At 39.7% G+C, this 27,968-nt stretch overlaps 2 protein-coding genes across 5 annotated transcripts in view; both read right to left on the bottom strand.

Moving 5' to 3' along the window:
* LOC6625907 (uncharacterized) overlaps positions 1-27,464 on the bottom strand; it is a 40,260-nt gene extending 12,796 nt beyond the window's left edge. The window contains exons 1-3 of one of the 2 annotated variants that reach the window (XM_002049820.4): positions 27,333-27,464; positions 25,744-26,113; positions 876-1,132 (exon numbers count right to left, since the gene is read on the bottom strand). In XM_002049820.4, coding sequence (XP_002049856.2) covers positions 876-1,132; positions 25,744-25,882 — 396 coding nt within the window. In that variant the 5' untranslated portion in view covers positions 25,883-26,113; positions 27,333-27,464. The remainder of the gene's footprint in view (positions 1-875; positions 1,133-25,743; positions 26,114-27,332) is intronic. The other variant, XM_070209640.1, reaches the window with a different exon arrangement.
* Positions 998-22,790, bottom strand: Oxp (Oxpecker). Of its 3 annotated transcripts, none has more exons than XM_015173865.3 (4): positions 22,485-22,790; positions 21,041-22,431; positions 20,339-20,976; positions 998-1,132 (listed from the first exon to the last, which is right to left on the bottom strand). In XM_015173865.3, the coding sequence occupies exons 2-3, from the start codon at positions 22,340-22,342 to the stop codon at positions 20,341-20,343; spliced, it is 1,938 nt and encodes a 645-aa protein (XP_015029351.1). In that variant the 5' UTR covers positions 22,343-22,431; positions 22,485-22,790; the 3' UTR covers positions 998-1,132; positions 20,339-20,340. The 3 variants fall into 3 exon arrangements, with proteins under 3 accessions (XP_015029351.1, XP_002049857.1, XP_032292791.1); XM_002049821.4 differs by lacking the exon at positions 998-1,132 and adding an exon at positions 3,536-16,376 and having other exon boundaries at positions 22,481-22,789; XM_032436900.2 differs by lacking the exon at positions 998-1,132 and adding an exon at positions 3,536-16,376 and having other exon boundaries at positions 22,485-22,788.
* Positions 27,465-27,968: the final 504 nt, after the last annotated feature.

Below are 27,968 nucleotides of genomic sequence, written 5' to 3'. Positions count from 1 at the left end.
TTGAATAATTTGTAATAGTGAAATAATTTCCTAACCAGGAAATACCTTGTGCCAATCTTTTTAGACCGACTCGCACCATTTGCAATATACACAAATTATATATTTACCAAGCAAATAATTGTTTTTCAGTTAATTATAGCCCAAATTCTGTCCATTTCTGTTCGGGCTATTGAAATTGCGCATTTTATACTCATCGTTTTGTAATGTAATAGGAAATTATGCTTTCTTCATATGATTTATTGGATCAACTTGACTTGGTTTTTGCATATATGTTAATTAAATATCGCAATATGATATATAATACATGGTTAGTAAATTCTAAGTTTAGTCAGCATAACTTGAAGCTAGTCTGTATATATATCTAAGCGTTACATATTTCGTGTGGAAGTCATAATGCCTATAGTGTAAGGGTATATAACCGATTGATTTTCTTTAGCTGCATTTGGCATTCCCGCCTGCGTTTTGCAAGTTGGCTTAATCAAATTTCATATGTGGCATGTGGCATGTGGCATGTTGTAATTTATGAATTTTGATTTGATTTGATTTCGTTTTTGGCGTTGATTGGCACAGCTTTGCGTGTCGAGTGCCAGACTCGGCTTCGAGTTCGAGCTCTCAGACCGAGACACAGACAACAAGTTACTTAATTGCCTTCGGCATAGTTTGTTCGTACATTTTGTGGCAGGTTGCAGGTTGCCTGCCGCCTGTTACCTGCCCGTACCCATTCCCGCCCCATTCCCCCTTGATTGGCAATAAAGAGCCCCGCATATGGAAATGCAAAATGCACTGGCCAACATTTTGCACAAAAATTGAATTTTAGTTTGGAACTCCAATTGGAGTTGGAGTCGGACTTAATGGCGAGTAAAAAAAAAACTTACCGCAAATTGTGGTGCTGCTCCACCAAATGGTGTTCCGTATGGAGAGCTCGTCGAAATTGGAGTCTGTTTATTGTTGTTGCTGTTCTCGTTGCCGATGAACAGGAGCTGTTCCTGGTAGGAGCCAGGGGCTGGGGAGAAACCGCCGCTGCTGCTGCGAAAACCATGAAGCGTTTGTTGGGGCTGCTGCAGTTGGCGGGGAAACGAGCCGGAGGATGGCACGAAACGATTTTGTGATGGAAAGTAATAGCTGGAGGTATCTGAAATGCAAACGAGGTCAAAAGTTAATAGTCAACACGTAGCGAATAGTAATTAATCAACAGCATCTCAACTTCAGCTGCAATTTCAACACTTGACGCAGATTTTGTTGTCGGTTTTATTGTTTTGTTGACACCTTTCGGCGCCGCTGGCTGCAGTTAGCCCTGAAAGGCGATCAAATTCAATATCATCGTATCTAATTGTCAATAAATTGTAATAAATAAATAAATAAATAAAGCCCAGCATAGGGGCCAACTTTTGTCATGGGTCTGACAAATATACACATATTTTCTCATATTCGTAAAAAAAAAAAATTGATAAGTAGCAGCTCGCACTGCTTTGCTGACTGATTGAACTGCTTTCGTGCTGCTTGATTATAAAAAGTATAAGTTTCAGTTTGATTAAATAAAATCATATTCAGAAATGTTAGGGTATAAATTATTCGGCTTAAGGCTTTAATATATCTTGTGTGTAAAAGTGTGCTGACCCATTTCCTTCTCGTTGTACAATCGACAAGCGTGCAACAAAATACATGTTGCGCGACATAGGGTTATTTTTGGCAGCTGCCTTTTGTTAATAGGTACTTATGGCATGGCGTTGGTTGCTTTTTTGCCAAAGTATATACAAACACACAGACAATTAAACATAAGCGTGGGCACAGACACCCGAAGCTGACAACAACAGCAACAGCAAATAGCTTCCAGCTGCAACCTCACATGCGTCATTCTTAGCTCTTTGACCCACAATGTCTGGGCACAAAAAGTCCCATTGCACACCAACAAAATAGATTTTCAACCACACAAAAACGTTGCCACTAATTGAAAATTGAAATATACTACAAGCGAGCAACATTTCAAACAAGAATATAGTGTTGAAAATTTCATCAGGCACATTTATGCAGTAACGTGAGGCGCCCAGAGTGGAGCGGGGCAACGCCTACGTTGAGCCAGGGGCTTGGTAGTACTTCAATCTGATGCTGATGTTACTTGCGTTTCACACCTTGTTTTCGACACATGTTTAAAAAATATATATGCGACCGGAGGAGACGTGTGGTACTTGCATTTTCGAAGGCGGTAGATTAAAATATTTGATTAATTGATGGAAACAAAAAGAGCCTGAAAAATACAAGTGTTTATTTCATTATGCCAAGGCAAAGAGAAACTGACACTGCTTTATAAACTGCTTTAACCACTGCTTGCCATTGAACAATAAAGAACCAGAACTACAGTATACGACTCTTAGCCGCATATTCTACGATTTCTGTCTTGGCGTCGTGTGTGCGTTGACGCCAGCTCTGCATGAGGAAACGACGAACACTGTGTTCAAGCCCCCCCGCAGTAGTGTGCAGTATATTAATTATATAAATTAAACACGAACATTGCGTTCTCAAATATAGAGCCTTCTGCGCTTGGGCAAGAGTTGCTGTGTACATTTTCCAGCCTGCTAACTCTAATCCGCTGAAGGTAGATAAAATCGTTCATTCTCATCTGCCGTTGACTCTGCACTATTGTTCCATTTCATAAGTGAGCATTGCAGATCTGACGTGAGTGAATACATTTTTTTTTTTTGCTATTACGTAAATGAGTGAATATATTTTAAACTAATATGTGTTTTATTCTTATTATTGTTCGTATTCATCTGTTTTTAAGAAATGCTGCGAGCGTATTTTAATTTCGTGCAACGAAACTTTGTAAAACAATACAATTTATTTGTATTCCCAGCACACTTGACCTAAAATTGAAAAATCGTGAATCGTATTGGATACCAATGCGTATTTGTCTATTACAATTTTCTTGGCAGAAAGAACACAAAATTGAACAACCTTCGGTCAGCTGTCGCGTAAACAAGCCTATCGATTGCGTTGATATTTATTGTAATGAGCGCGAAGTTCTCTCTTGAATTGCATATGAGCGATTTAAGCAGGAGTCGTTATTCTCCATATAAATGGATTAAACATTAAACGCAAAACAAAAAAAGTACGCTGCGGTGTAACATGACTACAAAATACCCTGTACCCCTTAGTCAACATCAAAATTTAGCATGTTTTGAATTCGCCCAATATAAATTCTAGATTGCCAACGCAGGTAAGTATACACTTGAATAACTTCGGACATGGCCATGGATACTATCCACATAGAATATACAAATATACCCATTTTCAATCGCTACAGGGTATAAAAAACATGACAGAAAACCATAAACATGGACATGAATTTATATGCAAATACCTTTTATATTCCTTGTAGAGAAATTGAGAAGTGACAATTTATATATATTTAGTTGAATGAAGAATAGTTATTTTCAAACGAAAGATTTAATTTTGAATAATGCGAATGATAAATCGAAATTAATTTCTATAAAGGAATGTTATCGCATCAGAGCTTGGGGCATTGAGAAATGTGCTATTAACTTTTATATTAAAAATTATTTATTAATACCGTCAAATTTAAATTTGATTCAAAATCATGCATCATTTTTATTTGCCTTCATGCTCTGGCTTTATCATTTTTTACTTGAGGCTGGTTTGAAACTATTCTGGACCTTTGGCGTTTAACTGCCTTGGCTCCCGACCGGCGCAGCTTGTGTGAAGTATTCGGATAGGGCTTCGATTGTTTATGCACATGCTTCGGACGACTTTTGTCTTTAGTTGGCTGATGACTTTTTTGCTGGGACTGCATAATTCGCCTAGCGCGCATGTCGTAGGTAAACTTTTGTTCCGGGGACAGCTTCGCCCAGAACTGGTGTGCCAGAAAGGAGAGCTTCTCGTCGGCCAACCAGTTGACAAAGTCCTTGTAGAACATGTCGAATGGAATACAGGCTTTCCGATTAAATTTCTTCTCGGACAGCGCATCTGCATTTTGTCTGCACAGCCACCTGGAGAAGTCGTCGTACAGCAGATCGAGCGGCATATCCCATGGCAAACGAGATCTAAACATAGCGCGTACAATTTGAAATTTACACAATACTCGGGTGTCTAGAACTTTGAATGTGCTTTAAAATAGAACTGACAAAGTGCCTTGAATATGTTTCATTGATACTTTCCGCAGTGCCTGCCACAAAAGCAATAGCACAGCCTGTTTTCAATGCTCGCCAAATGGACTTTGAATTTGTTTCAACTTTGCCGCGCGCAGCCTTTAGTCAAGTGCCTCTCAAACTGTCTGCCGCATTTGGCATTTGGCCCAAAGCAAGAGCCAAACAATGAGCCCACCTCAAACCATTTTTAGTTTGTCCCATGTCGAACGTCCACTGCGGCAGCGACGCCTTGCTGCACAGTAGTCAACAATCGTAAGCGAACGAAACGAAACTATCAAACTCCAAAAATATAGTTTATATGAGATAGGCCTGCAAATGAAATTAATTGCGTTTTCTCTTTGTAGAAGTAGTTTTCTTTTTGCAATAAACTTTCGAGTGAGGAACAAAAAAATCATCTTAGTAACAATTCTATGCATATACATTTATTTTTAGACCCCACTGTGCCCCCAGCAGCCAGTGCTGGCAGCTTGACATTTACAGTTTTGCAGCGGTGGCGACTCAAGAAGAATTCCAAACTTGCCGCTGCCGATTTCGTATCTAGCATTGGTTGGGCATGCCATGCAATTGGCAATTGGCTGGCTTCTGGAACACGCTTGCTTTACAGCGATAATACGGCGATGATTCAGTGAATATGCGTCTTCAGTTAAGCGTTCTTTCTATTCTGGCTGCATTTTAATGTTGCTGCAACAAGTTGCAAAACAAAAGCAATGCAAGCGTTTTCTTCATTTGTTTTTGCTTTGGGGGGTTTTTTTTTTGTGTTGTTTGTTTGTGCGAAATGTCAAGATGCTACAGCGAAAAGACATTCAGAAGTGCAGCAAAAGCAACAACAACAACAACAACAACAAACAGCCGCAGCAAATGAGGCAGAAGCAACAGCATTGATACAAGTTGAACTTTAAGTTTTTCTTTGCTTAATCAAGTTTCTGTGTCGTCCACTCGCAGAGTCTGCTGCTGCTGCTGCTTCTTCTCTTTTGATTGAAGGTCGTCGGTGGAGCTGTTGCTGAACTTTTAAAAGTTCGTACAATAGTTAAATACTTAGCATAGCTTAAAGATCTGACAGTTTTAAACGCTCTACACACATACAGACATATATAAACATCCCCACACAAGCACGTACGCAAAAGCCTTGCCCCAATCTAAGAAAAGAGTTCATCATTAACTTCCGATTAAGGCGAAACAGGGGGATGTATAAAAAATTGGACCATGCTGAATCTGTGTATATCTTACAAAATGAGTTGGGAGGAAAAAAGGCCGATTCCATGGAATCTGCAATCTTATACATTAGATGCTGAGTTTAAAGTCTTAATACAGACGGAAATGCAAGGATCTGTTAATCTGCTGACCAACAACTTACGCACTAAATGGGGCTGTTGATGCTTGAATAACTTATATTTCCACAAAATCATTTTCTGTATCTGCAAGATTTCAGAATGTTTGTGAACCCAGAATTTGTATTATTCGCAGCTTTTAAAACTGTGATTCTTTTGAATAACATTCCTAACTGCGTCATAAAACACACCCAGACCAATCAAAATTATGTGACTTTTGTGCCTACTTATTACAATGCGTGATAATAAGTAGTTCTGTGAGTACCTGTCGCTGCGTAGCCAAGCAAAACTCGCTTCCTACTGCGGTTGTGAGCTCAGAGCCCACGCCCAGTTCACAAATCCCTTGTAGTTTGGCAAAATAAATAGATAATTTTATTTAATTTACTCGCATTTAATGGACTTCAACGCGGTGACAGTAACCACCGATTCCCGCCACACAGAGCAAAAGCAATAAAAGGTCATAAAAAAAAAAAAAAACGACACAACAAAATCAAAATCTACACAAAGAGAACAATAAGCCTCAGACGGCGACAGCAGAGATCATTATAATACCAAAGGCAAACAAAAATATTGTTAAAGAAATCTGCTCAAGAAGTGGACAACGAGCTGTGCTCCCCCAGGCGGCTGCTAATTAGAAAATAATAATGCGCCATCGAAGGTCAATGTCAAGAGTAGAAGAATACAAAAAGAGACGAAAAGTGAGTCAGCTGTAATTTGTGGTGTTGGCGTTGGGCCTGGTCTTCGGAGGGGAGGTTCTCTGATGGCCAGCGCCCACGGCAGTTGCTGATGTAAGCCGATGCCGATGCCGATCTGATGACAAAATATATTTTCGAGTGCATCATTAAAGTTGACTTATGCTGCCCACGCATGTTGCGCGTTAGGTTTGTCGCTTAAGTCTTTCGTTTTATTGTAGAATTTCAAGACGTGCTGCTTGCATCATTCGCCGCCATTCGCTACTTTTCATTTCTCTCCCTCTCTCTCTCTCTCTCTGTGTCTCTCTCTGCTTCTTTTTGTGTTATAATTATGTTTACTAATACATGCTGTGCTGTTTGTTAATCACATATGCAAACTTGTTACACAAAGTAAACGCCAAACGAAACGGGCGCAAAGCGCGAGCAGCTACAAAACAAACGCGCAACAATAACAGCTGCAACAACAACAACAACAACAGTAACAAATAAACCACAACAACAATAACCAAAAGTGTTGCATGGCAAACTGGCAGCTGTTTGGACTGCCCGCTGTTTTGGCCATTGTTAGACTTGGCCAAACATTGGGCTGTCGAGAGGCAAGGAGCGACGACTACGCCTTCTGCGAGTAGGTGAACACACACACTCTTACCGACCATTTCTGTAAAATTTCACACCAGTTAAGCTCAGGTAGCTGTTACCACTAGGTTAGCAGCAGTTGCTAATTTTCGATTGGCAAACAACCGCTTACTACTGGGAGTTTCATATAATTTGGATTATTGGCAATATTTAGAGTTAAGGCTTAAGCTCCAAAATGAGCTAAGAATATTGGGCGGAACATGTAGCTAAATATTTGTAACCTTAGCATATGTTGCAAGTGCTACAAATGACAAAGTTTGTGCCTCCATCTACTTTAGGACCCAGGATATGCCGAAAAAGGTATGGAGAGAGAGAGAGGGAGTGCTGGAATCAGCAAGAGTTGGTCGAATGTAGTTATTTCTAAATAAAAAAGGCAACAATGCTTCATAAAAACAGCTGAACCAAATTATATTTTTGTCAAAAGTTGTTGAGGCTTGAAAGTTAATAGTCAGCTAAGAGTGTAGATATAGTTGAATCAATTCGAATAAATTAATAAAGAGTTCGCAGAGCTATCACTAACTCTTTGTTAAATTTGAAGCGAAATGTGACAAAGTTTCATATCTAGCAATAAAATAAACATTGGATCTTTCATAAGTTGGAGTCAGTGAACTCGTATAATAAATAAACAGTCTCCGGATGCAAAAGTTACGTCTGGTTTAAAGCCGAGCTCTTGTAGCTGCATTTACCCACTTGACTGGCCGCCCAAGTAAATAATTGCAGCTCCAGATACTTGTTCGCCTATTGACCAAATATTGTTGACTTGCTCGACAACAACTCGAGCCTTATGCAAATAGCTCAAAAGAAAAATAAAACATGGCAAAAACTAAAAATGCGATTACGAACCAGTTCAAAGTGCATAATTTTCGAGTGCCAGCCAATTTTTCGATAGGGGTTCGCATTGTTTCCGACTTAAGCCAGCACAATTGCCACAATATCCGCCTTTTGGCAATACAAAATGCTAATCAATCATTTTCCATCAAGGACAAAGAACCAATTGAACCTGGAAATGGAAGTTGGCATAACACCCGCACATGACACACGCCGATCTGGGCAACATTCTAAAGTTGCAAATAACCTGTTTATGAGTCGTGTTTAGCCGTGGCTTGGCCAATTATTTTTATTGTCGTTTGCCTTAATTGTGCTGCAGGCAATTACAAAACTGACACCTGACTCTGGGCTTGAGGGTGTGTTACCCGGGCCAGTTACTGATCTGGTATTTTGTCGCACTGTCAACACAGATATCTGGACCGCATTCCAGATGCCATGTCTCAAGCCGCTTCCTGAACTATCACTGTCCGCCACAAGCTGGCTTGTTGTCGCCACCATAAAACTGAGGCTCTGGGAAAACTTGCCGACGTCGACTTGAAATTCATGCGTTTTTAATTCACGACCAGCCTCGACATAATAACCGAAACGGCCCAAAAGATCGCATAAATTTGTAAACCGTTTAAGCTTAAATACATGAATTGCTTACAACAGACCCAAAACAACAACAACAACAATAACAATCCAGCGACGACTACTGGGCGTGGCATTTAGGGCGTTTGGGGCTTACGTAACGCTGCTGCGGAGGGTCAATTCCGTCGAGCAGCTCTTTTGGGGTGGCGAGCTGAAATGTATTTCGAAACGAAAAGAAAGGCAAACGAAAGTGAAATTTCGTCGATTTCAATTTTGCTCGTAACATTTTTCCCTTGACCGACCCAGAGATGTCGATAGTAATCCGAGTGGCCGCCAATGGGCTGTTGAAACTGAAACTCATCGATGGAGCAGCATAGCCAAAGAGAGGCTGCTCAGGTTAACAATAATTTCAAACACACTCAGAAACAACGGAACTAATTTGTATTAAGAAGCAAAAACATATGACTTTGATAAAACATATTATACCATTAAGAAAATTTGATTTAAGATTGAAGTCAAAAAAAACAACGCAACTAATTTGATTAAAGAAGCAATTACAATGATTGCGATCAAACATATTATGCCATGAAGAAAATTTGATTTCAACTGAAATGAATTTTCATTTGAGATTTATTAGTTCTATAATCCAGTTAAATATGTAGTCAGAGCTTTGTTTATTGTTTTTGTTCTCATTTTAAATCAAGGCTGTAAGCCAGATTAGTTTTAGAATATCAAATTCCAAACCTTTTGCCGGGGTGGGCTCTATAAGGAACAATCAAGCCAAATCCAAGTCTTAGTTTATCAAAAATGGTCCAATATTACAAATTTCCTTTTTCGAAAATGAGTTGAATAATTGAAAATATTGCAAGCTTCAAATTTCAGTAGACAGAAAAAGAAAAGTGAGCTGATTTAAACAGAAAAGTTACAAAATTTGCAACCTTGGCTAAAAACAAAAAAAAACTGCTGCACATTCGAAAATGTATTCAAACTGGAAAAGCACATAAATGTTTATGCAACATGGAGTCTGGCCATTATTCGAGTGCACAAAAGGACAAAGATAGCAAATGGCAAACGAACATGAAAAACTTCTTAGCTGGAAATTCTTTAGCCGGTTTTCGATTACCACTCCCGCAATGTCTGGGACTGGGCACAAAAAAAAAAAAAAATAAGAAAACTAAAACTGGTTCAATTGAAACTCTGGCCAGCGCGTGCGGGTGGCTATGTCCGCATAGGTCTCTCCCCCTTCGAACAGACTTGGACTCACGACTTTGGGGCTGAGCTGCCAACTGAAACTGTGGGTCCCTTTGCCAGAGGCTCGTGCTGGGTCAGAGCTGCTGCAGCCTTTGCGGGTGAAAGGTCGACGACGACCGCTTAGCATTTTGGTTGCGGACATCAGTTGGATAGTCGGTGCTTGAGCTAAACATCATCAATATTCTATCAATTATTTGATGTTTGATTTGTGCTTCACACTTTGTTTTCTTTGGCTTTTGAGTCGAGTCAGCGTCTTCTTTGTGTTTGCCCGTGCCACGATTTCCATTTCGATTGCGATTTGTTTTTGTTTTGGGCTTTTTTGAGGTGCGACTGCGCTTTGTTTATGTTCGGCTCGTTTCGTTTATTTTGTGCTCTTTGGCGATTTGGTTTATATAATTTGCAAAGCGTGCTCCACTCTGCTCTAATAAAGGCAGGCAACATAAAAATTATATTGCAAATATTAAAAGTAAATTACGAGCGCAAATGCAAACTAGTTTTGCGCTTTGCAAATGGCGCAAACTGTGTTAAAGTCGAGCCTCAAGTGGAAGCTAAAACTGAAACTGAGCTGAAAAAATAGCGATTTTTGTTGTTTTTTTTTTTTTTTGCTGGCATTAGTGAACTGGGCTTGGCTGCACCATGTAGCAATAAATTGTGTTCAATAGCAGAGAAAATTGCTTTGACAAAGAATAGAATCGGAGACATGCACAATGCTAGACATATCCCAAAGCCGGGCTGCAGCAAATCAGAATGCCAATCATTTATTTCTAAGCCAATAAAGCGAGTCTTTTTTATAATAATTCTTTAACTAATGCACTAATTAGAGCTCTAATTATGTTTAACTTGAGAGCAAGCCTGCAAACTGGTTGTGGTTTTTCTATGCTCACGTTCGCATTTAAGGCAAATAAATTTGCGTTTATATTAGATGCATCCAGGCGACGCTTACAACTGCAGTTTTTATCGTGAATTAAGTCTTATTCGGAAAATTGAGTTTCATTTCTAAGTGAACACCGAGTGCCCCAAGACATTCGAGTAGACTACAAATCACAAGTCACTTAATTCTGCTCCAATTCCAAGGCATTGCGATCCCGTAGTTACTTTCAGTCCATTAGCTCGCTGGACAACTGCAAACGCTCGAATTACCATTCAGGCAGCGAACAATCTAAGCTCATTAGAAATAACAGACCACTACTCGAATTCCCAGCCACGTTACCAGAGCAAGAATCACAAAAAGCGCCGACAAGCACTCTTCACGGTTCTAGTGCTATATCACAGCGAAATATTCTGATGGCTAACGAAAAATTGTGGCACGCAGCTGTTGGCCGCAAAAGGTGTGAAGAACTGTGGAGCGACGCCTACGACATGACTGGCGAGACCCAAACACTTTTTGTGCTTTTCTATTTGGAGCCGCACGTCGCCTTTCTAAACCAGGTCTTGGAAATCGTGGCCAAAACGTTGATTGAATGCCCGACTCTAAGCGCCGATCTGAAGGCTCTGTTGGAGATTGTTGAGGATCGTGTGTGTGTGTGTGCAGTGTTGAGTGAATGGACAGACTGCTGCCTGGGCTGGTGTGCCCACGAGCACGTCCAGGTACAAGTATTCCCCCCACCAGCAACAAGTTCGTGCTGCCATTGTTCGCATTAACGTTGCATATTAAGTAATAGAACTGTTTTCTGTCTCGGTTGCCACTCCGAATGCAATGTGCTTCAAATGGCGTAACTCCAGTACTTATCCGACTACTTGGATGCTGTTGCAGTTGCATTTGGAGTTGCATTTGGAGTTGGTGTCGTTGTCGTTGTCGCTGCCGTTGAAATGCAAGTGGCAAGAAACGCGCTTGGCATGCCACAAATTGCAAAGGGATCGCCATGAGGAGGAAACGGGCATTAAGAGAGAAAAGTACACCCAGCACACACAACTAGTTTGTATCTCATACGAGAATATATTTTTGCAATAGCAGGACAAATCTTCGGGCTATATTTACTCATTTCATTTTGTAGCTATCATAATTTCAGTTTTTATGGCATCGCTATTTATAATTTAAAAAAAAAAAAAAAAACATTTTAACAAGTTTGCCTTGTGTCCCGTTGCCAGTTGCCCTTTTATGAGTCTCTCGCTGGGCTCAACTAAATACAATTCAAGCCAGAAAAACAGGCTTAAAATGCAGTTTTCCTTGAGATGTGGAGAACTGCACTAAAAACTGGCAACCGAGCATCCATTTAAAAAACTCCTTTCGACTTCGGGAGCTTTTAGGCTGTCCGTTTGCTCCTTTGTTGCTGTTATTAATGCAGCAGCGCGTTATTTAAGCAGGAAATTATGCCCAGAAGCAACAACAACAACGACAACAACAACAACTGCATTTCAGTCGGATTCAAGAGTTAATTTGGCCTGGCCAGTTGCCCAGTTGGACGCTTAACGAGCGGCATTCCTGAAATATGCCCTTTGTTCGCGAACAATTTTTAATAAAAATGTCAAGATGCATAAAGGCGCAGTGTGGCGAGCCTCAGTTACTCGCTGTATACCCTCTCAGACATGGCGACAATGAATTGCAATTTACCAGGCCGTACTCTTTGAGTGGTGCATCAATTGAAGAAGATCTCTGCGAAGGCGTTGGAGAGGACACTCGAAGAGTGCCGCCAGCTTTGTGATTGATTGATGGCTGGACTGGAACATGGCAGCGCGGGTTCTTAGGCAAAGTTGTTTGCCCAAAAAAAAAAAATACTTCAAATCGGTGGGGCATTGAACTTCTCGCTGCCAGCTACTTCGGCTCGCACATGTTAAAGCCAATCGCACAGAGTGGGGCATCATTGCGTATGGCTTCTATAGCTTGCGCTCACATATTGGCTCACAATTGGCAGCCACGCCCATTTGAAGTGGTCAATACACCCACCCAAGCGGCGAATATGCAAATGTAGGCAGCGAGAGAAGAAAGAAAGAATAGATGGATAGAAAAATCTTGGCCACATTATAAATCACAAAGACCAGCGGGAAAAAAAAAGATTTCTAATTACAATAAAAGCAACAAAAAACCGAATCAAGTTTCTTGGCCATTTTTTTTTACTTTTTGTCTTTTGTTTATATATTTAAAGAAAAAAAGCAGACAATGCATAGATTCAAAAGATTAAATCGTGAATTATTGTAAATTATTAAACATTTTTCAACGTTTCTTTATGGGCAAAGTTGCGTGAAGATATAACAATTTTTTATGTGTGTTTCCATTTACAGAATTATCTAGAGCTTGAGATTGTTCTCTTGAAAAATATGCAGTCATGCTTTCGGGTTAAAGTGTGAATCAGCCTGACACAAATTTCCCTAATTTTAGATATTCGATTGTCTGAATTAACAATTTTTATGATTATTGGTCAATCTGATTACTCATAAAAACAAGAAGAAATCTCGGCCTGGAACTGCTATATCTATAGATATATAACCCATTATGAAGGAGCTTCTTCAAGCTTCTTCCAATTCAGAGGTGAACATAATTAAAGCGATGTGGTTTAAATTTTGCTTCAGTTGGAGCATTGCAGATTCTGCTTCAACCGATTTCATTTCAAATGATTTATTTGTTGACTTTAGTCGGCTGAATTCCACAATGTGCCACCTGTAACAGTTACAAAAAGCAGGTGACAACAAGAAATAAAATTGAAACAAAGAAAAAAAAAGCTCAGACCGCGAGTAAATTTACCTTGAAATTGGATGAAACACTTTGCGACAGGGCGTCGTTGGGTAAACGTGTAAAATGTGTTTTTTTTTCGCGTTTAATTTTTGGCAAAAAAACGCATTAACGTTACGTTTTGGCTGGCGTTGAAAAAAAGAGCGACTTTTATGTTTGCCATTTGCCAGCTTGCAACAAAAAGCGGAAACGGCGAGACAGTCGAGGCATGTCCGAACGCTGCCCAACTGGCATTTATGGGTCAAGGATTTTGCAGCCGTAATCAATTTGGCCACACTTGATTGGCTTTGCCTGGGCAGGGCGCAAAGTTCAGCAAGCTGCAGAGCCCTCCACCTGGCCTCCACAGCGCACACCTGGCCAATATACTCATGGGTGCCCATGGAGCTTCAACTCTTTTGTTTCCACAACATTTGTGCCTCTTATGTCACCGACTGCGCTCCGTTCGAGCACCTATCCAACAACAATGCAATCACTTCGCGGGGGGTGTCCCATTCATTGGACACGGGGAATAAGACTCTACGTGGCGCACTCGAATCCATGCATTTGCTCTGACTCACACTGCGACGTTTTGGGCATTTAGTGGTCGGATCGCTTGCATGAATCACATGCTTGTCATGGATCGGTATCGGATACTGATTGTTTGTACTTTGGCGTTTTAATTAAGTGATTTTTTTTTGGTGTCTCTTGGCAAAGACAGTAGCTGCCTTTGCTGTGGGAATTTTACTCATGACAGAGTTCAATTATCACAACAAGCTGTAGAGTTGAGTTGAGTCTTTGTAATGTCAGGCTTAGTGCAGGACTCGGTAGAGCGGAAAATGGGAATGCCACAAATGTATAACATGAAACCTTGACTATGTGGATGACAGAAAATGAATTTAAAGAAAATTTTAAGCTGTCTTATACTTCAAATAATTTCATGTTTCAACAATTTCAGTCTCCAACTCGAAAAAAAACTTTGAAAACATCATTCATTTATATATCTCTGTCTTTAAGATGTCCAATCCTCAATTGAACACCCGCTTACAGTTATAAGCTTTCAGTTTTTGGGAAATAGATTGTTCAGTTTGCAATCGGAAACATATCTGAGATATATCTTTCACTATTTATATTTATATAATATATGTATTCCGCTTATAAAAGTCATACTCATATTAGCATTATAATGCATCAGTCAGGCATTGGCCAATCAAATGGAACTAAAAACCTTTTGCTTTTGCGATTTACTTTCGCCCAATCGACAAAATGCAACTGTCCATGGGGCTAGGCCCATGGCTCGGCACTTCCGTTTAAAGTCAACGCTTTCTTTTTGGCCCAAGCCGTGCTTTTGTTTATGATTTATGGCCTGTCCGTTTGTCAAACGAAATCAAAGTTTTGCACCATGTTCTGCATGGCAGCTGGCGGTGCAGGGCTGGGCCCAGTTTGGAAGCCATAAAAACAACAGCTATCGCGGCGGCACGAGTCGACTCTGGCCAACTGGACAGTGGCACAGTGGCAACAAGTTGTGGACGCGAAAGTAAAACAAAGGTGAAACGGAAAAAACACACACACACACACACGAGCAGTCGAAGGAAAAGCCACAGCAAAACACAAGAAACGCCAATTAAAAGCAAAAGCGAAAATGTGTTTGGAAAATCGTGCAATGCAGACAAAGAGAAACGAGCCAAATAAAATGCGTTCAATGCACCCAGTTGAGGTGCACCATTGCAGCTGTGGGCGTGGCACGTACAGTGCGAAAGAGAAAGAAGCAGCAGCCACGACTCCAACTGTCGAACCTCATCGACCCACCCCACACGTGACTCATGAATCAAACGCGTAACGATTTGCATACTGAAATTGTTGAAGCACATTTGTGGCTCCAAACTTGGTACGCGCTGGTAATTTGTTGTTGCGGAAGTCGTAGGCGCTGAAAGTTAATTAGAAAATCTTATGAAAAACCAAACAATAATAAAGAAAAACCTATTATGGGCATGGCTCATGGTGTAAAAGATCACATAAAAACAAAAAAAAAGTGCACTTAATAGAATGGAATGAAAGTTTACTAGAAAATATAATATTTCATTTTGATTAAGGAATATATGTGGAACTACTTCTAAATAGCTTGGCCGTCATCCTGCTGCCTGGATGAAACTAGATTATAAAGCACTCATAAAAGAACATTAATATCGAAAGACTATAACATATAGCTATACGAATTTTTTGTAAGAAACTTATGCGAGCAATAAGTAATATTCGTATACAGAAAATAGAATACAATGTTGATTAATTTCAAAGGAATAACGTATCCTTGAGGAAGACTCGCCTAAGCAAAACTTTAGCTATTTGTATTCTCAGAACTTGACCAACGTCTTGAATTGTGACCCAGATATTTGTACACACGTATTGGCAGTAAGTGCGCCCACTTGTTTGGTTGGAGGTGAACCAAAGGCACCCACCAGAAGAATGCATGTTTGCAAATTACCATACAAAAGTCATTTTATCAATGGGGTCGCGCAAACACACTCTGAAAAGCACAAAAAAACAAATCTACATGCGCCAAAAATATAATAGCATTTTTTTCAAGTGTTTTTTTTTGGGGCGCTACCTTTGAAAATATTTCAAAAAGTCAAACAAAAATGTCAACAAGTCAGAGAGGGGAGACGAATGCGAGCGCGAGAGACTGTTCACTGAAATTTTCTGAAATTTGAATTACAAATCCGGCAAATGACATTTAAAGGCAATTTCAACAAATTTTTCTCTCTATCGCAGTCGTAAAATCGAATATTGTACAAATTTGTGGGCTGAACAATTGAAGTTGAGCGAACGTAGCAATTCATGAATCTGGCATGTTATCCAAAAAGCTAACTAATTAATAAAAAAAATATACGAATGCAGTTATCTGTGTTTAGGGACTTTTAATTGTTGCTGGCGCAATAACAAATTATTTATTTATATTTTCTTTCAATATCAAATATAATTTGTGTGTATATCGATTATGTATATACTTAACGTAATATTTCAATATCCTTACAGCTAAAACTAGTTCAAATAGTTAGCGCATATAGTTAATTAGTTAATCTTAGACTCGAATTTGGTAAGCTCCTAACTAAAGAAAACCACGAAGACTTCAAAAAAAAAAAAAACGAAAAACGATGTTGCCCCTGAACCTTCAGGCGGATTGAGTTAATTGTGTCTGTATTTGTTGTTTGGCTTTTGTTTTAATGATTTATTGTGTGAAACAACTTCGGAGTGGAGCATGTATTATCTGAAATAACAAACAAAACAACAACAAACGAACATTTTAATTTAAGCTTAATACACAACATTTTTGAAGCACACAAACTAGTAATAAAAACGCACAAATGTAAAACCCAACTTTGTTAAATAAATTGTTTTCATTTTATTAGCTATGAAATTAAGCATCAAGAATTAACACAGTTTTTTTTTCCCCTTCTGGGGCGTGGCAAGCTCTAACAGCAAAAACAATGCAAGGTCGTTTTGCTGCACTTGACACCAGAAACGGAACAAATCAAATTGGAGAAAGAGCAGCTGGCATTGTTATATCATTAAGGTTTTTATTATGTGGATATAACTCTTCAAATAAAGTGATTAGCAGGTTCACAGGGCAGACAACAGAGTCTGATATTAGGCAGGGGGCTTAGTGTGGCTATGTCAACTGATTGTTGTTCTATTTATTTTATATTAAAACAATTCATTTCCACAGCTGAACATGTTTTCTGCTCAATCACAATGCAATTTGAGCATCATGGACAAGAAATGGATGCAAGTTGGAGATTCTCTTAGCAGGTCAATTGGCTTCAACAAGGTAAAGGTAAACCCTCAATCAAGACAATCAGTTGAAGCAGACTTTTCTCTAACCACAATCATCATTCAGCAATTGCTGTGCAATTGCAATCATAGCCTGGACAAGTAATTGCTGTTCCACTAACCTCTAACCCGCAGGCAACAATAACAATAACAATAACCACATGCGGCCCGTGCCAACAAACAAATACATGCATTTTACTTAAACAAATATATTAAACCGACAAACAGCGAAAACTGGAAATAAGATAATAAATAAAGGCCGGTCACGCCACGCCCGCACAATTCGCTGGACATGCTAAAAAGATGTTGCCGTGGAAATTGCTGCTGGAATGGAAGGCGGACAGGCATCTGGACAGGGTAAAGCAAAAGGAAGGGGGAGGGGGCCGGGGTGTGTGCATGTAAGAAATCTACATAAGTTGTGGCATGTGGCATGGAGAGTATGCATAATCTACTATGACTTATTGAAAATTCTACACTTTTAACTGGACTAAATTGCAAAATGATATCTTTAATCTTTTGACAAGTTAAATATTAACTAAAAAGATAACTAAATTATAGTATCTGTATTATTCTTGGCCAAAGAAACTTTCTCTTTGCAAGTGTATTTAGGCTTCGGTCTGCTATGCTCAATATTTAACTGGCTTGTAACTGTGTTTCATTCAGCAAACCAGGCTACCTACGCCACCAAGATATACAGAAACAACAACAACAACAACAGCTGCAACGTCTCAAATGCGTTGCTGTTTTTGGTAATAAACGAAGCGTTAAACAAATTGCATTACAGCAACTACAACAACATGAGATTTGTGTCTGGTTTTGTTGTATGCAAAGCGTCATAAATGAGGCCGCCTTGGGCGTAATTACATCAACTATCAAATATGGTCAAAAGAGCGAAAAATTATCACATCTGCTGTTGTTGTTGTTGTAATACCTGAACCGACACTGACAACAACACAAAACAGTAAAGGGAAATGCCAAGCAAAAATTAAATGCAAATTATTGCCGAAAATGTGGTTGGAATAATTTCGAAAGATTTTTAGTCTTACATTTTCCACAACGGCATAAATTTAGAAAATCGAATTAGTGGAAACTAAACTAAAAATGCTAAAAAACACAGGGCCCTTGATTGGTATTAAGAATCTTGTTTTCCATTTATAGCACAAAAAATGCAAACCAAACTAAAACTGGTAAATTATAGTTAAGCCAATACATAAATCAAATGAGCCCCAGCCCTGGCAAATCAAAACTAAGTTGAAGTCGGGCTTCAAGTCAAGACAACAAAGAGCGAAACTAACAACTGCACAGCAATAATAATAATAATAATAGAGCACCGCGATAGATATCTATGTAACGAGCGCGCCTTACAAAGAGAAAATTGATTAAATTATAGACAAGAATTGAAATCCAAATCAAACACAAAATATGACAATGCCTTAGCCAAAAACTAATTGCAGAAATTAACGAATCTACATTTCATCAGAAAGGGACAGGAAACAATTTAAGCTGTATAAACTTTTTAGAGGTCAGTCGTCCTTTTCTCTCTGACACATACTTGTTTTTCCAGATTGAAGTATTTTTAATAAATCTAACAATGGCAGCTTAGGAGTTAATTAAGCTAAGATTGAACTTGACTGCGTTTAGGGCTTTACATTTAGTTTAAAGCGAGCAACTTACAAGATTAACTAATTTAATTAACACAGGCACAGACTTTATGAACATTAGGAGTTTAACTGCCAAAAGTTTCTTGAAACCTTTTACGCCCAATATGGCCGTCAAAAAGCATTCACAGAAGAGCTTAAGCTAAATGTCCCGTCCCCTAAAAATCGCAACTTGATAAATTCAGGTAACTTGGCAAATTGCTGAAAAATGCAATCAGGCAGCCCGCAAAGAGCTGGAAAATGGCATTGAAATTGCACAACAACAGCAATAAATGGACACATTAGCCGAGCCAGTAGCAAAACTGTCAGCCACTCATTGAGCCACTCACTCAAGTGGCACCACCAAGTGCCATGTGCCGATGAGGCGTGCCTCTTGGGCTGGTCGAACGCGCCGACGAAGGTTAGCCGCAACACAGTCGGGCTGGGTACATCGATAGCTTTGCGCTGAAACACAATTTGGTTGCCATTTTTGTGCTGTTTGCTGGCCAGTTGAATGAACTGAACGCCCACAGCTTGCGTCTGGCCAGACGAGCGTGTCACGGATAGATACATATAAGTCGGTGCCAGCTCTCTAAGCCGCAGAGTTCAAAGCAAAGGCGTCCGATTTGTTGTTGTTGTTGTCGTCGCCAGTTGTCAACAGATGATAGCGATAAGCGGGCAACAAGCAAGACCTAGACAGAAGTCTGGAGCCTCATAACTTGCACGTTGATCTTCAGCGTAAGATCTGCATTTCAAGTGGAAACATAATTTTTGAATATTTTCGATTAGACGAACAGTTAATACTCTGCGTTGACAGTAGGTAATATAAATAGAGAAAAATTTGAGTTATAATTTAAGGAATTTTGTTTACATTCCAAATAAATCAAATCAGCCTCGCAAGGAATTGCTCCAACTCAATAACACAGCTGAAAACATATTAAAGGTAGATTTCTCCATGCTGAAGATTAAAAACCCTTGCAGACTGTGGCTTTGGATTCGTTTTTACAATATACATTATTTTACATAATATATATATATATATAGAATGATCAACAATAATCTGATCGAAATGTACATACTTATTGCGGTCGGGACAAAAATGTATTACCCTCCGCATGGACATAAAAATAAGCAAGAATCCAAACAGCAATACTTTGTTTATAAAGCTCATGAAATAATATACTTGTAATAAGGAGCCAGCATAAGTTTGATTTTAAAACTCAAGAACTTGTACGTATAATGTCCATTAAAGTTAGATTTTCAAGGCTAACAAACTAAGCCAGCCATTACGATTACCCTCAATCAATGTGAGTGTATCAAAGTTGTCATAAGTTCTTTCGCGATACTGACTCAACACGCAGAGCACAGCACAGCACAGCACAGCACATAATTTAGAATTCGCTGGTAATTCCAGCGCAATTTGTCATATGGCTGGGCTGGCGTTATCAATGATTTATAAAGATGCTCGGTTAAGTCTTACACGGGTGCATGAGAACGAAAGATGGCTACGCGAAGAAGCCATGAAATGCTAGCAAGTATCGGCAGTGGATGCCACGTTACCGAGTTGCCGTCAGAGCGGATGTCGGCGCTTTTTGGCGGCAAATTTGTCTTGACCCAAACGCGGGCAACATTTTCATGGCTCATGGCAATGCGAGCGTCGAACTGTAAAGTTATGAAGCTGCGCCAAAACGGAAGCGCGTGTTTAAGGTTATGGGCACAGGGCCAAGATATAAGCGGGAAAACGACAGCAATAGAAACTCACCATCAATCTAGCGGACTCCGTAGCTGAAGTTTCTCAAAGTATTCGATTACAATGTGCGGGTACAGCTCAATGACACCGCTTAGCAACACCGCATCGAGTACTGAGACAGCCTTCCATTTGACCACTAGATATGTCTCGCCCCTCATTTTGAAGGACTTGAGTATCTTCTCCAACGCCAGGCCCCGTTCGATGCCTTGCGGACGTGCGGGCAACTGCAGCGAATCATCCCAGTTGCCCACCTGACTGATATTGCTGGTGGCACTACCGCCACGCGCGCCGGCGCTGCTGCCGCTGCTACCTCCGACACTGCTGACTGAGCTAGGCTCCGGCGTTTTGGGCGTGCTCGGCAGTTGGCAGCTTGGTTTCGGACTGAGTGTCTTTGAGGGCATGCTATGCAAGGGCTCAGCAGCGGGCCCCAATGTTTCCTTGCTGATAGGAGATGCTTTCGATGGGTTTTGTTGACAAATTTCAGCGCGTAACCGGCTTTTGTCTGCGCTTGCGCATTGCTTTGGAGAATACTCCACGCGGGACAATAGTTTAATGTTCTTAAAGCGGCCGTTGCGGGTCGGTCGGTTATTGCTTCGACTCCGGCCTCTGTCCAGGCTCAATCCCCGGTTCATCGACGATCCACTATGTATCTGTGAGAATAGGGCCCATTAAACAATCGGGTCCTTTAACAGTACCAAACATCCAACTACTTACTTGCTCCATGGCCTCTTCAACGGAATCCATGTGCATGGTCAGGCGGCGTCGCGATTTTGGTGTTTCTGGCGATATTGTTTTATCTTTCATCTTTTTGGGAATTGCCAGTAGTTTAGGTATTTTGGACTCAGTTGACGTTGGTTGTGTTTCTGGCCTAGCTGTTGGCGGTTTCTCTGGCTTTACTGTTGCCACCTGGCTTCCACTTTTTTCAGAATCTTTGCCTTTGCTTTCATGCCACCTGCGCGCCTGCTCCTTAAGAGTTTCTATCGAACTTTTGACATAGCCACTGTTTGCGTTAACCTCCCGACGCTCCATGGCGCTCGCTTGTTCCGTAGCAGGTAGTTCCACTTCATCATCAGAATCATCCTCACTGCTCAGGTTGAGCTTGTGCGCAAAATCAAGATTTATGAAGAACGGATTGCTTTTAGGAACAGGGGGCAGCACTGGCGTCCGTTTTCTCTGATCGCCCCTTTTGCCATTTTTGCTATTGTTGCTGCTGTTACTGCTGCTGCCGCTCCCACTGCTACTACTACTGCTATCACTATCGGAGGCACTGCTACTGTCGCTGCTTAGATTAAGCTCCTCACAGAGCTTTGGGCTTGCTTTGGGCGTAGGCAATAGCAGTTGTCGTTCCGGCGCTTTTTGTTCTTGGCTCTGTTGTTCCTGCAGTTGTTGCTTCTGTGGCGTTATTTGCTTCTGCGGCATTTCCTTCTGCAGTATTCGTACCTGCAGCTGTTGCTCCTTCTCCTGCAATTGTTGTTCTTGCGTCTGTTCCTCCAGTTGCGGCTGATCCCGTTCTTCTTCTTGCTTTACGTCGGCCAAGTCAAGCATTGGCAAAGGCATTTGGATGAGCTGGTGACGCGCATTTATTGAGGCAGCAGGACTTGCTGCGGAGGGACTGTTCTCTTCAACATAAAGTGAGCTACTGCTTGGACTCGCATCATTCGGAGCGGGCAATCCCATGGATGCGTCTGTTTTGCACCTGGCCCGTTTACATTGCTCAGCAAATAAATCGGCCTCAAAGTCAGCTAACATTCGCATACAATCGCCGGTTAGGTTCTCGATGGGCTCCCACGTACACTCTTCCATTGAATAGCCCTGCCATTTTAATAATAGCTGAGCTCGTCCATTTACGTAGCGTTTCTTCAAAATTTTCTCAACATAGTGAGTCCCGTCCGCTCTTCTTCTTTTGGGCTTTTTAGCGGCACCAACAGATGTTGGAGCACGCGCGGGCGAACCACTTGACTTCCTTTTGCCAGAGCTTGACGACGACGACGAGTTCTGACGATTGCCCTCGGACATTTTTAAAAGAATTTAAAACTGGGGCAAAGATTATGCACTTTAAGCGCACAAAGCGCGGGTAAATAAGAACCAACTAAATATGGCAATAACTGCAACGAATACGGGTCAAATAAAATAAACAAATTATGTACTTTTTACCTACGGATGTTGTAAGCCGTACAGAAAAAACTCTTTATATTTTTAGCACGTGACCGGGATTACAAATTTAGTATTAAGAATTCCACAACAACTTGCAGCTCGCAACTCACTCGCCAAAAGAAAGAGCGAAGTAACTGGATCTACTGTTGCCAGACTTTGAAAACCCAACAATATCGATAACAGACAAGACGCTTTTGCTTCGATAGTTTTTGTTCGCCCACTTGTAGCTCATTGTTATTAGATTCGCAAAAAAACGTTATTTTGAATTTCAGTTAATTTATTTGCAGGTTTGAAATTAAATTCAAATCAACTATATGTGCATTTAACATTTTTTTTTTGCAAAATTCATACACTTTCAGTATTTTATTTATTTTTATTTTTTTAAAAGTAACAAGTACTGCTGCCTTGTGCACCTGTTAAGTATTTATACCCTGTACTCATTCAACAGAGGGTAGTATCAATTTAGGTAACATACATATATACTTGATAAATATGTACAATGGTACTGAAATCTATTATGCACATAAGTTTTGATCAGACTTTGAATGTTTTCGAAGTGGGTGTGGATCAAGCTGAAAAAGAAATGTATTTTCACTTTTTAAGAACGGGCATATCTATATAGCTTTCAGATTTCAAGCTTAGATAGGGTATCTTTCAGTCAGACAATCTGATCAATTTTGACATTAAACTCGTTTTTTGTGCTCCTTTTAGAGCGCAAAACTGCAAAAGCAACTTTAGTTTAGTAAAGCGGAAATATTGTGCACTGTAAAATGTAAGTATTTTAATTGGCCATTCGCAAAAATGCCAGCCCGTTGACAGCATTTTTTTGGGCTGAAAATCGACTTTAGCCACAGTGCATAAATTTTAATGTAATGCTATGAGGCGAGTATCAAGTTTAGTTTTACATAGGCATTGTCAATGGAATGTGTTTCTCATCATTAACGTACAGAAGAAACTGCCAATTTAAGAAAAAGTAAAAAAAGTAAAGCAAAAGAAAATAAGCTACCAATTACTCATACATGTGAAGTCTTCAGAAATGCGTGTACTTGCTTGTATTCATATTGCTCAGGCCAATGTGCAAGGTATTCGTCACATTTGGACGAGTACTCGACTTGTTTATCAACCCGAGAGCTTATGTGTGACAGTTTGAAGAAAATCAGCGGAGCTCGTGAGGCAGACACTCGGTTAACTTGAACATTTCTTTCACTTTCTTACATTGTACAGCATATCTCTATCTGTCTCTATCTATTTGATTCGATAAAATTAACAACTTGATACATGGCTGCAAAGAGAAAAGTGAAATGGCGCACAGTTGAGTGCTGCAAGGGTAAGCTCAAGGGTTTTCAAAGTCAGCACACGAGCGATTCGCTTTCGTTTTCATGATTATTACAAAATATCAGCTCTCTATGGACAATTTGGTTGGACAATACATTCGTGCATACTTGTGTACATATTTAGTGTTTTAATTTGCATAGTTGTCGGCCAAAAAAAAATGCGCCCAGAAACTTGTTTTTTATGCGACAACAACACGCGCGACAAGATGTCTGTATATGAAATGAATGTAGATTTCCAAGAGTTGTATTTCTTGATTTCGAATTAATGAGTATCTATGCACATATATATATGAAAACGCACATATGGATTTATTCAGTGGAGATCATCAGCTCTTCATTAGTTAGTTAATTTCATTAACATGTTTTTTTTTTTTTTTTTGTTTGACAACCTCACCATATCACGGTTTTTATTTTACCGAAATTCATTTGGCTTCTACGCTGTTTGAATTTTGTTGTTTCGGTATTGAATTTTATGATAGTAGAAAGGTGTTGTCATCTTCAGTTTTGACCCATGGGTGTTACATAAGAAATTGTATTTACATTTCTGACAGTTTGTTAGCTTTGCTTTGTTTTCAATTGATTTAATATGGTTATAATCAGTTTATAATTATTTCAATATAAAGATTTATGTAATAAGCATATACTAACAGAGAGTATATGATACCTTTTAATATTTTATGTAATAAAATTAACAGTTTATCAACCCAGGCATTGGGTTGAAACTTTCTTTCCGCGCTATCTTCGAATCTCAACAGGTAATCACCGATGTTCGATATTTCTATTCGATATTGATTGCACATCGATTAATTGTAAACAGCTTATGTGCACCAGATTTCTGGCGCCTAGGTGGCATCCCTAAGAAAAGTATACAAAGCAAAAGGCAGACAAAATGACGACAAGTGCAGACGACACTCAAATAAAAAGTTAAGTCTTGTTGCAAGCGGGAAATGTTAAAAGTGCGTGAGTTTGTGCAGTTGCTTGTGTATCTTGATATATACATAAGTTTTGTTTGCATATTCTGTGATTCGGCATAAGAACTTCTATATACTGCATTCGACTTTAACCGTTAAGATCAACGCTTGCACACAGGGTGACAATGATTTTATTGACACATTGACATTATAACACACTTAAAAAGCGAAGTCATCTTATTACAACAATCGTAAAAGGTTGCCGAAAAAGTGCGAATCAACGGTAACTTTAAAGTGGCAAATATTTAGGTAAGTCAGTATTTACATACACATGCATACATAATTACGTAAATACACAAATACATATGTATGTACATATGTATGGTACAAAGTGTGTATTTGCAGTATTCGGTATTTATTTAAAGCTGGGCTTAACATAAGTTTGACAGCTGTTGTTGTCTCTATAGAAATAAACATGACTCCGAAAATTGAAAATTCTGCTAAACTGTGGACAGTTAAACGTCAACTACGGAAGTACGTGTTTTATTTTTCTTTGGGTTTATTATTGGTTATTTTCTTTCCGTTCTTTTTTTTAACTTTATCGTGACAAATGTCGACAATTCTTTTCGTTTAACCTTTTAATTTTGATCACGCATTTATTGTGTCATATCTTCTGCTACTTATTCTTCTTCTTCTTGAGGCTGTTCAGTAACCAGAGCTCGACTAAGTTCCGGCTCCGGCTGGCAGAGGCCCGAAAAGATCTCTTGGCAGCATCAAGATAAATTAGCATGAAATGAATCAGCGGCAAAGGTTTCTTCTTCAGTTTCTGTTTTTGTTTTGAATAAAACAATTATCGTAGCCAAGATAACACCGAAAACAAAACAAAAATAACAATTGCGACAAAATTATGACTAAAAGCGCCGGGAGTTTCGAAAATTCCAATTTGAATTTTTGTATTACCTACCTACCTGTACGAATATATAATAAAAACCATATGTAAAACATAAAACTCACTCACCTTGTGCTATGCTGCTGCTGACACAGCAGAAGACGATGAAGAAGCTGAGGAGGCTGCTCCACAGTACCGTCTGCGTCGGCTGCGACGTCGACTGCGACGTCGACAGCGACAGCGACGCCCGCTTCGGTTTGACAGGCATTTTTGGGCTTACGAATTATCCAAAAGGCTTTTGTTTATTAATTTTGTGTGTGCTTGCTTGTAATTTTTGGTATTTTTGCGTAGTATTTAGCATTCAATTTGTAAATTATTAGCAATTTATTTGTTAGCTCAGTGTTTGCATTTTGTTTTTTATTAATACAAATGCCGCTTGGAGCACATTTAACCAAATTTTTGAGAGCTACAGGTTTAACAGGTTTTCTTTTTATTTTTGCTGTTTATTTAAGAGATATTGATGAGTTACCGTTATAAAGTAATTTATAAATATTATGATTTCATTTTGAAGTCAAAAATTAACGAAAGGTTCAAGGCCTTAGAGAATTTGCGGGTAACATTCAAATTTTCATCAAGTTATATTATAAAACTGTTAAAATTTAAATAATTTTTTTTTTTATAGAAATTATATTTTTTATTGTGGTCTTCCTATGTTTGTTCGCGAACGTTGCCTTTCTCGACTTTTACACACATAGAAAAAGTGGCTGTCAAATTTTCACCTGTTGCTTTGAATCTCTCCAAAATGCTGGCAACCTTCACCTTGAGCTATGATATATATTCTGAAGATTCATTCATTTAGAATCATTAATGCAATTTGAGCATTTTTTTGTTGTTGTTTATTTTTCTACTGCTGTCATTTCTATTTCTAAGCTGGCATTTGCTTTTAACCATTTATTATAACTAATTTCTTAAGGAATGACAGAAAGTGTGAAACATGTTTCTCTTCTACCGCCAGCACGAGAGAGAGAGAGAGAGAGAGAGAGAGAGCGAGCCATTGTCGGATGACCTTCGCTTATTGCTTGGCGTTTTATGTGGGCAAGCTTTTAATTAATATTTTTAATTAATGGCTTTTAATGCATATTCTTGGCGATTTCTAAATGGAGAATTGCAGAATGTCGGGGCCAGGAAAACGTTATGCTAATTTCCAATTGGCTGCCCACAGACAAGATTCTTATTGGTTTTAATTGGCCAACAAGTGCAGTGAGGCAAAATGAGGCACGCACTGTGGCCACACAGCGTGATTCGAGTTGTGAAAACCAAACTTGATTTCAATGCAAAGTGAAATTTTCCTCACACACACACACACACACACACACACACACATAGATATGAGTAAAAGCGTTGAAAGACAACTTGCAGCAACAAAACAAATTCGAAATTAACAGTAACAACAACAACAATGTTCACAGTCCGTAATGACCGAGTAACTGAACTGTTGGCTAGAGGCAAGGTGGGTTTGCGAGGTGGGAGGGTGACTTTTATGACGTTGGATCAAGTGTAATGCAAAATTACGCGTTTTGCATACACAAGACAACGAACCGAACACCGAATTCCGATTTGAGACGCGCTTTGTTAATGGAAACCGTTCGACGAGACCGACCGATCGAGCGATCGGACATTAAGGTTGCGCCGGACGCACTTGCTCCACTCAGACACACACACTCACACACAGACTGGCTAAAGCAGCGGCTTTGTTGTTTGGCTTTGGTTATACGCAAAACAATTTCAGTCCGGCCAAGAGTCGCAGTCGAAGACGTACCGTGGGCCACAACCAAGCTGAGACGCGTTTCGAATTGAACTAAAGCTGAAGAATGGTCGCTAACGGTGAGCGAGCCAAGCGGCGGCGGCTAAAACACGTTTTAACCAAAGACAAGTGCATGAGAGAGCGAGCGTGTGTGAGAGACAGAGAAACAGAGAGAGAGAGAGCGAGAGAGAGAGGGAGAGGAAGCCGCAAACTTTAAGCTGGGCCCGCAGCGCGTGACTGCGTTTGCATAGGGTTGTCAAGTGCTTGGCGGGTTGTGCGACACCCCAGCTTGACATATTGTTTATTAAATACATTTAATTAATTAATTTAATTAATTTGAGTTTCTGAAGCTAAAGATAGAAAATGCACTTCAGTTTAAACCAAATATATAAGAAATTATAATGAATATCGAAAAGGTGCTTACTCAGTGCTTGATTCGAAATGCTCTTATATAACTGGGAACAGATAATGTCCTAATAGGCAGGCTTTTATTTGAATATGTAACGGCTTGAATAGCATAGACAACAACCCAGTTGTTGCCTAGCGAATG

The sequence above is a fragment of the Drosophila virilis genome, chromosome 5, assembly GCF_030788295.1.
Source record: "Drosophila virilis strain 15010-1051.87 chromosome 5, Dvir_AGI_RSII-ME, whole genome shotgun sequence".
Lineage (NCBI taxonomy): Eukaryota > Metazoa > Arthropoda > Insecta > Diptera > Drosophilidae > Drosophila > Drosophila virilis.
The sequence above is the reverse complement of the archived record's forward strand: the minus strand, read 5'-3'. Positions and strand labels throughout refer to the sequence as shown.